Genomic DNA, 9,371 nt, shown 5'->3' with positions numbered 1-9,371 from the left:
TTGTTATGCTCCATACATATTTACATCATCAGCATTGTGGGTTAGAGATACCTCAAGAAAGCGTTTTTATAACGAGAGTATGTTTCATTAGTGCAGACGCCACAGGCATAGGACGCTATCAGCTAGGGAACCTACAGGTAACAGCATCTTTTCGCAGACCTCATCAAAGACTGAGTGAAAAAGCTGCTGTATCCTTTTTAAATCTCCTCATTTCATATTAAGATTTATCAACTTTTTTCTAAAAGAAAAATGGCTGAAGCTCGAAGTGCTGTGTCTGTCGAGCAAGAGTTTCATTCAAAGAAACATCATGAACCAATGGAGCAAGCGAACGACTGGACGGTGATTTACACTACTTGGATACGACTTCTCAAACGCCGATATTATCGCACCAGGTAATTGCTTAGAGGTAGTAATTTCTTACTATTTAAAGTCTTCCAAATGTGTTAAGAACTACGTGAAAGAGTTAACGAGGTACACAAACATATACAATCTGACAACAATCGCACTCCACTTAACAATAAACGTGATTTATGTAGTGCATAAGCACGCTTACGAAGGAGTATGTTCTCAGGGATTAAGAGAAGTAGCAGGTATAGACTGAATAGGAAGGACGGAAGGAGAAACATCTATGCAGACAAGTAATAGAAGACAAAGACAGAAGATACACATATTAAGAATCAGCTAATTAAGTTTGTTTTTGAAGTTGAAGAATAATATACTTTGTTTACTGTAGAGCACTTAGTGATAGTTCTCCTGAAACTACACCACTTACCAAGATATATCTCCCTTGAAATGACAGATAATGATGGAAATGTTCATGAAGATTATGACTTAAGTACTACAGTGATACCTCGGTTCTCGAACGCCTTGAATTTCGACCAAATCGGTATTCGACCAGGAAATTCGAGAAAATTTTGTCTTGGAATCCGAACAAATATTTGGAACTCGAACATCCGAACGTCCGAGATGAGCCGAGTTGAGCAGAATGGCGTTCATTCGGCCCAGCGCGCCTTGCTTGCGTCATCAGTGTGAGTGCAGAGAGAGAGTCACGTTTTTGTGGAGAAACAATAACCATCCCCCTTCCCTCCTCCCTCCACATTCATTCCCTCCTGCCATAAAACTTTGGTACAGGTACAGTAAATGAAGCACAATTTACTGTACTGTACTGTACATTTTTTTGTTTGTTTTTTTTTTTTGTTTTAATAAATACACTTTTATTTCTTATTTCTTGTTGAGACTCATGTTTTTCTACATATTATATACAAATTAGACCAGTAAATAGGCATTTTCTGGGGCTTGGAACGAATTAATCCAGTTTCCATTATTTCCTATGGGTTTCATTGCTTCGGTTTTCGAACAATTTGGTTCTCGACCGTCTTCCCGGAACGAATTATGTTCGAGAACCGAGGTATCACTGTATATACTACAAATCTGCATTTATGAACAAGTAGTTTTTTCCCCCCTTGTACTAATTAAGCAGGCTTGGTAAGATGAGGTAATATCCTACAACAGAGTAGCCATGAATAGTGAACTGTAAGTGGCTCACTGTGTTTAAGGCCTGGAATGCAGAGCCCAACCATCTCTTTCCACTGCCTTTTACTTTCCCTGATAAATCAGGTATCTCTCTTGGTGGACATAGTGAGTTTTCCAATTTTTATGTGCGAGTCACAAATCGAAAAACAATTGTACTAAGCATCAACCAACTTAGATAAGCATATAAATCACCTTGGTACTATCTAGTTGGTTCTGTGTGAAATGTATTTTTTTCTCTGCACAAATGAAAATGCACTACTGTGCTTTATCATTCAAGACTAGGATTATGTCTGTTTTATAAAACAAAGAAATCCAGAGAATGTGTTGCCACCACAATAACTCAATTCTTCTATGTCATTCTTATTTTGACTGCTTAAAAAGAAAAACCAAAAGAATTATCTAAAACCTTTCAGTTTCAACTTGTTATCCACCATTTTTTGCTCAACCATGCTAAAAAAAATTCTTACCGTTTTATAGTTTTCACCATGCGCCTTTTGCATTTATAGTGTTAAATAATTTTTCACATTCTTTTACCTATGTGAAATGTGATTTTTTCTGAGAATATCACTTTTTTTGGTCCTTGAAATTGTAAATAAGAACTATATACATAACTATTACCAACTGGAGGTACTTTGGAAATTTCAGCCATTGCTTTTGCCACTCCAGTCCCCTGGAGTCCCCTGTGCTAACTGGTACCTGGAAGTACAATCATATGAACAGATTTGTTAATGTTTGATGACTGTTATAGCTGTTAGTCCTACCAGCTGATATTTGTGGTTGCTTTTGAAATTTTCAGTGCAAGGGCAAATTACATACTGTTGTCTTTAGTACCCACAGCAGTGCTTTAGGTGCAGTAAGAAATAGATTGTATTTTAGCTTAGTTCACTGGATATAAATTTTATTATTTGACACATTTAGAGTGTGGTAAGACAATTTATTTGTTTTGGGTCGAAAGGTTAAACTTGTGGAGAGGTAAGTGGTACTCGGCTTGACTACTTAAAATTGTCTGTGCACACATCTTAGAGGAAAAATAAAATTTGAAATCAACTTTAGAAAAGGGATTTTATCACTTTGATGTTTAATTGTGGTGTTGAATCAAAAATGTTTTGTAAATGACAAGAAACTGTAAAAAAAAGTTTTGGAATAAAGCTTCAACTATTAACTATTGCAGCGGAAAGTGCCTTTTTCTACCAATTCTAAAAAGGTGAAAGAACCTATGCATTATGATATTTAAGTACATTCGTTTTGTGGAAAGTAAGATAAGAATATTAATATTATTGTATGAAACATAGCAAATTTTCTTCTTTTGATGGATGTAAATGCTGCTTGAGGAAGCGGATAGGGGTGGTTAGAGTGCTGACGTTTGAACTGATAGGTGCATTGGTTCAATACCAGAATAGTGCAGCAAACTTCCCCCAATCAAGCTATCTGGAGGGAACGGGTACCGGACTCTATGGAGGGTTGGAGAAGGTAAGGCAGGGAGGGAGAGGAGATGGACAATGCCCTCACCTAAAGCTGACCCCAGGAAAAGAGATGTCTCTAACATCTCACTCCCCAATGACCTTTACCTTAAATGCTGCTTTAGATACTTGCTAATATAAAGGCATGAAAATTACAACCATAGTTCAACCAAGGTAAAAATATAAAAGTCACATATATTATTTCCAAGCTACGAACTTGCAACTTTCCTAAAGCTTAGGAAACTGTCTTGACTTTTGTTGTGTATAATTTCCTTAATGAAACATTTTAGTGCTGTTTATTCACAGCAAAGTGAAGATGAGGATGCACACAAAATAGTCAAGCCTAAACAAATATTGTATAGGAAAGCATGTAACAAGCTGCATGGAGGCATGAACAGCTGCAGAATGTTTCTGCTACTTGAACTTTGGAGTGCAATGCACATTTGCAGATGACACATATACTGGCTTAGATCACGGGTCAAGTTGGCATTAAAATTCTCCTGTTTGAAACAGAAAGTTATTTGATGATGGCTCAGTCAGCTTAACATGAATAAAAAATGCTTTATTGCAAGATAAATACTATGCATATGGCTTTATTATGTCAGCTTTATTTGCAGTTAAGCACTTTTCAGAAGATAAAAAACAACTCACGGAGTATACTACATAAAAGAGACTTTTTGTGCAGTGTTGAAAGATCTGTTTTCATTAGGTATGAATGAACCAACAAATATTCGATCTCTATTGGATCAAAAATGTTTAGCTCTCACCAATGCTACAAAAAAAAACCTCTCTACAATTTGTAGTCAGTCTGAATGGGTCTGCCACAATCAATGTGTTAATTTGTCTTGTTGAATTTAGTATTTTGAATGCTTACAATTAATTTCATGACACTGTAATAGCCATTTCAAAAGAAAACCCACAAATCTGACCTTTGTATCTATCAATACTGTACATTGTGTTAGAAAATAGCAGGAAGTTTATTGTTTACTTTTTAACAGAAATGCCTGTCCTAATTTCTTTCCTGCTAAGAGTTATTCATAAATCATCCTTCAGTTGTATTCTAAAATGAGTTCTAAAGCTAGTGCTTGTAAAAGAAAAATTACTGTTTTTTAATGCAGTGACTTTAACACTACTGTTTTACCTTTGTCTCATTCATGGCAATCTGAAAATAGGTCAAAGGATATGTAATTCTTCTATTGTTTTGCCCTGCTGGTCTTAAACTCCCCTATAATTTATTTTTATAACCGCTTCTTTTTTTATTCAAAAGCACCTTGACAAAACAAAGTCCCCACTAATGATGGATGGTTATAAATGCCGTAAATGTTCTCTACTTCAAATTAAAAGATATTTGCAGTTTTGGAAAATATGGTATAAAAAGAATGAACCAAATAGTTCTACTCTTATGAAAACAGATCTTTATATTCCTTTGTTAAAAAAAAAAAATGAGAATATTCCCCAAAGAGAAATAAAAATAGTGTAGCCTTAAACTTAATGACTATCCACAAGCCTCATTTTAAATTGTACATCACAAAGACAGACAAAAATAGTCTCAAACATATTTTTCTAAAAAGAAATTATAATACATGGATTAAGCATCTTATGTTTTCACTGACAAATAGTTGTTCAGCAACTGATGGATTAGCTATGACAATATGACCAAATGAGTCTTCAAGATTAGCACTACCAAAAACTTATGACAATAGTTAATAAAACCTGAATGCTTTACAGTCTCATTTTCCTGATGCTGGGATGATACTCTCTTTGGAAGTACTTTTTCACTGACTAAATGAAGTTCCTGAGGAGTTGGGTTGCAAATCTTTAAGTGGCTTTTTAAGTGATCCATCTGTTACAGAGCTTGACATAAAGTAGGCAGTAGTATTTAACAGTAGTTGTTTATATCTTCATGTCTATTTTACCCTACTATCCTGAGTATACATACATTTTACATATGTAAAGTATACATACTAGGAAAATGGAAATTCTTGTTAACATTTCCAGAGAATCAAAGTATTAAAAAGATGCTGAAAAAAAATGGTGATATGTTTATGGCTTCATCAGTCTCTGTTTTAACCATCAGTGTTGTGAACACCGTTTTTCAAGTATATATATGTAATGATTGAAGAAATAAGTGCAAAATCGGCATATAGGAAGGTGAAACAGATTAGTTTAAAAATTAATAAGATAGCATAGACTTTAAAAAAATATTAGGAGGTAGAATTGCAAACCTTTCATAATAAAGACTGGCATAAGACAGGGTTGCATATTATCACTGGCAATCTTCCTGATGGTCATAGACTGGATTATGTGCAAGACAACAACACCGGTATCCAGTGGACTTTCACCACAGTATCCAGTGGACTTTCACCAAACAGAGAGAGGAACTTTACTTGGCAAATGACATTAGTCTCCTATCTCATCGGCTGCAGCATGCACCAACCAAAACGAGCAAGCTAACAGAGGAAGCAGAGAAGGCTGGCTTAAAGGCCAACAAAAAGAAGACCAAAGTGATGAGAATCAATAACAAGCAGGAACTCCCATTCCAACTTCAAGGAGTGAAAATCCTGGAAACAGATCCCTTCACGTATTTGGGTAGCATTGTCAACAAGGATGGTGGAGTGGACGATGACATCAAAAACCACATCAACAAGGCTAGGCATGCTTTCAACTGCCTACGTCCCATTTGGAACTCCCAAGCATTTTTCTTTCAGCACCTTCAACACCAATGTGAATGCAGTCCTACTGTATTGTTCTGAAACCTGGAGAGTGACAAATACCATTAATAACAAGCTCCAGACCATTACCAACCAATGCCTACGCCATATTCTGGGAATAAGATGGCCAGAAAAGATCTCCAGCAGCAGCCTGTGGAAAAGAACCAACCAGAATGCCACTAGTCAAGACATCAGAAAGTGCAAATGAGGCTGGATAGGACACACCCTGCGCAAACCAGCTGATTTCATTGCCATGCAGGCACTTGACTGAACCCTCAGGGGAAGAGGAGAGTTGGGAGACCAAAGCAGATTTGGAATAGAACAGTAGAGAGTGAGGCAAAGAACATTGGAACCATATAGGCCTGACTGAGAGGGGCTTCCTAAAACCGGGTCCACTGGCGAGGTATTGTTGCCGCCCTATGCTCCTTGAGGAGTAACAAGGAATAAACTAAACTACTAACTAAAACTGCATACATCTAGCTTTAAAAAAGGTACTTTGTGCATGTGTAGTAAAAGCAGATTTGCTGACTCCTATTTGAATGAGAAAAGAGAAGAGACCATATCTCCTGTTAAACTACGCCACAGTCTTCCAATTTTTGGATTCATAAAGTTGACCATACAACCATGCATTTCCCCCCATCTGATTTCATACAGAAACAGTTATAGTTGACCTGGGACCAATTGAGACTTTCATGATTCATGGTTATTTCCACAAACAGTTTTCTTTATTAGTACTGCACAAAACTTTAATTCATTTTGTGGTCATAAAAGGAAAACTGTTTACCTTTTTTTTTCATATTCAGTAACAAACTTTGAAAGTTTGGTCAAATGTCAAATGCAACTACAACTAGATTATCGGTCTCATGGAGCTAAAAAAAAAAAGAGGCAAAAAAAAATGTGACAAATGATTAAAATTTTATATGTTCCAACTGCATGGATGGTACATCTGCAAAATTGTTACTGGAAAAAAGGGTATATATATATACCAGCAGAGCTTTTATGTCTGAATTCACTGTAGCAGAAAACTTGAGCAAACTGCTTTGTGCTGTTTTGTTTGACTTTGTACTGTATCTTTCTGATGCTCAAGCAGGTGGTAAACGCTTGGCACAATACCTGGTTTTATCTTCTTTTGTCTGTGATCATCTGTATGTAAAACAAACATGCACAATAATCCTGTCTTCAAAACAATTTTTGGAGGGTATTTTTACTAGATTCATAGCCATCATCTGTTGGATTTGAGAGGTAAATCAAGGACGTGGGTGAATACCATGGATATGAAGTGTCTAGAGTATTTATTATCCATGTGAGAATGAAGCATTTGCCCGTAAAAGAACATGAACCAAAATGAGTTGTATAAATTTATGTTCATCATAAAAATAAAGATCGTTGTAGTAGTCGTCGGGCATGAAAAGAGGATGTCAGACAATTCTGGACTCGTTCGGCCTCCGATTACCACCCCTGGCGGCTATTATACAGGACACACTGTCTTGTTTTCTCATCCGCAGGGAAAGGCATGCCGTCTGTTTTTCTGCATCCGACATTTATTAGGTACCCGACATTCACCTGGTCTGTTGTCCTCCAGATATGCTTCCTCTTTTATTCCAAACCCTTTCATTGCAGTTCTCCTATTGTCTTCGAACCTGCAGGTTGCTCTTTCGTCGGCTCTTTTGTTCGTATTCTTCTTGGGGCGTCGAGTCTTTTTGCCTTAATTTCTGGACTCTCTTTATCACTCATACGAGCCCTTTTCTTCGCGCTATCAGAAATCTTTCCGACAAGAATTCTTTTCCTGAGTGGCATTCTTTTAACGGGGTAGATACACGACGCAAATGAGACGCTTTATTTCGTCGATAGAGAAATTGTAGGTTAGAGTTATCTGTCGTGAGTTTGGAAACACAAACGCGAGCGCGCGTAATTCAAGGTGGGGTGATTATTATCTAATTATTCTAATAAACAGTCAGAACTACCTATTTAGGTTAATTTTTGTAGGGAAAGTTTCCAAAGTATCCCGGGCAAGTTAAACATCGACACCACTTCCAGATGTTACCGGCGGCCCTCAGAAAACGAAACTTGCACTGAAATTGAAATTGTGTGATTTCATATGGGTGTGCGTCCGTGAATGGTAAAGTAGATGAGTAAGTGAAAACAGCAAAGCAAAACCAAGCTCTCAATCTCAACAGTTTTGGAAAGTGACACAAAAAGTACAGCAAGTTCATTAGTACAAGTGTTGCATTATTTTGGTAAGCTGACGCCATGCATGTAAGTATAGCTGAACGGACTCATGCAAGTAATTGAAAGTTTAAAAAAAGCAGGTCTGGCAGTGATTAATACACTGCTACTAGTAATATTAAATGGAAAATTTGTAAAGCGCATACTCACACCCCTAAGGAGTATGCACTTAGCACTTAAGAACAAAACAGGACGAGGAACAGGAAAACAACATGAACTATAAAAGAATAACTACTAACGAAGAATAAATTTAAATACAGAAAACACAAAGAGCAACCAAATAACAAGAGCTGAGAGTAACATGATATTGCAAAAGGAAGGGTGTGATAAAGGACTAGTATTATGGGAAAGGTAATTGTTAGGAGTAATGTTTACGGAAGAGGTGTGTTAATTCAGTGCACGTTTAAAGGATTCAATAGTGGGTATAGATGGTGAATGTGGAAAGGGAGAGAGTTTCATTGTTTCGCTACACAATACATGTAACTAAAAAATCTATGGCCATATGTTTTGGTGACAGGAAGAGTAAAAAAGACGATCATCAGACAAGAAGGGGAGTTGTCTAGCTGGGATGTAAGAGAAGAGCAGGTCAGAGAAATGATCAGGGCAGGTGCTAGCTAAGAAATTACTGCATGGACAGTCTGTACTGGATGTGAGAACAGATGGGTATAGCCAGTGCGGAAAACGGAGAGGGGTGGCATGGTCCCGTTTCCAAGCTCTAAGCACCAGACGTGCAGCAGAGCTCTGTACTTTCTGGAGTTGAAGGCATGCAGGAATTGCAGTAATTAATATGGTTAAGTGAATTTCAACAATCCTAACTTGCTTTCCAGTTAATAAATAAAACTGAGACTTTTTGCAAATTTGTATCCTTTATATAACATGGTAAAAATTTTATCAATTGTCAGTGACAATCTTAAATGGTAGTGCTTCGATATATATATATAATAGCATATTTTACTCATTAAAATTCAGAGGAAAATAACCCATTACCAAAGTGTGTTGTGATATACAGTTCCCCCATTCTCCCCCCCCCCCCCTCAAGGGCGGTCCAGTGGCACCATGCTTATTGCCTGTCACCAATACAGTGAAGGTTGGGTGTCCTGGGCTTAGCTCTCGTCTTGGTCACACTGTTCTTTCTCTGTACAAAGCATTAGTTTACAGGGCTGGCTGCCTTGCCATGATATAGTCTTAGTTACTGGTTTGGTGTAAAACACCAATCCCCTTACCCCCAGCACAAACATAATGTACTTATTACATCTCTAAACTCTTTACAGTCAGTGGAAAGTCACTGATCTTTATGTGTGGTGATGTATGTGTAGGTGTACAGCAAATAATTGAAATTTTTTTGTCAGGGTCTTTAAGGGCGAAAGTCATTCCAATAATTGTTAAACTCCATGCTCATGTATCCTTGCTAAAAGAACCAAGAATTGGTGTACCTTAACAT

The 9,371-nt window shown here is 37.1% G+C and overlaps 1 protein-coding gene across 4 annotated transcripts in view; it reads left to right on the top strand.

Moving 5' to 3' along the window:
* Window positions 1-9: 9 nt before the first annotated feature.
* Window positions 10-9,371, top strand: part of LOC112556501 (carnitine O-palmitoyltransferase 1, liver isoform-like) — a 28,789-nt gene continuing 19,427 nt past the window's right edge. The window contains exon 1 of one of the 4 annotated variants that reach the window (XM_025225574.1): window positions 10-392. In XM_025225574.1, the coding sequence (XP_025081359.1) occupies window positions 250-392 (143 nt within the window). In that variant the 5' untranslated portion in view covers window positions 10-249. Of the gene's footprint in view, window positions 393-7,582; window positions 7,961-9,371 lie in introns of those variants that run through there. The other 3 variants (XM_025225571.1, XM_025225573.1, XM_025225572.1) reach the window with 3 other exon arrangements.

The sequence above is a fragment of the Pomacea canaliculata genome, linkage group LG2 (assembly GCF_003073045.1).
Source record: "Pomacea canaliculata isolate SZHN2017 linkage group LG2, ASM307304v1, whole genome shotgun sequence".
In the NCBI taxonomy this organism is placed as follows: Eukaryota; Metazoa; Mollusca; class Gastropoda; order Architaenioglossa; family Ampullariidae; genus Pomacea; species Pomacea canaliculata.
This window is presented reverse-complemented; position numbering and strand designations above follow the sequence as displayed.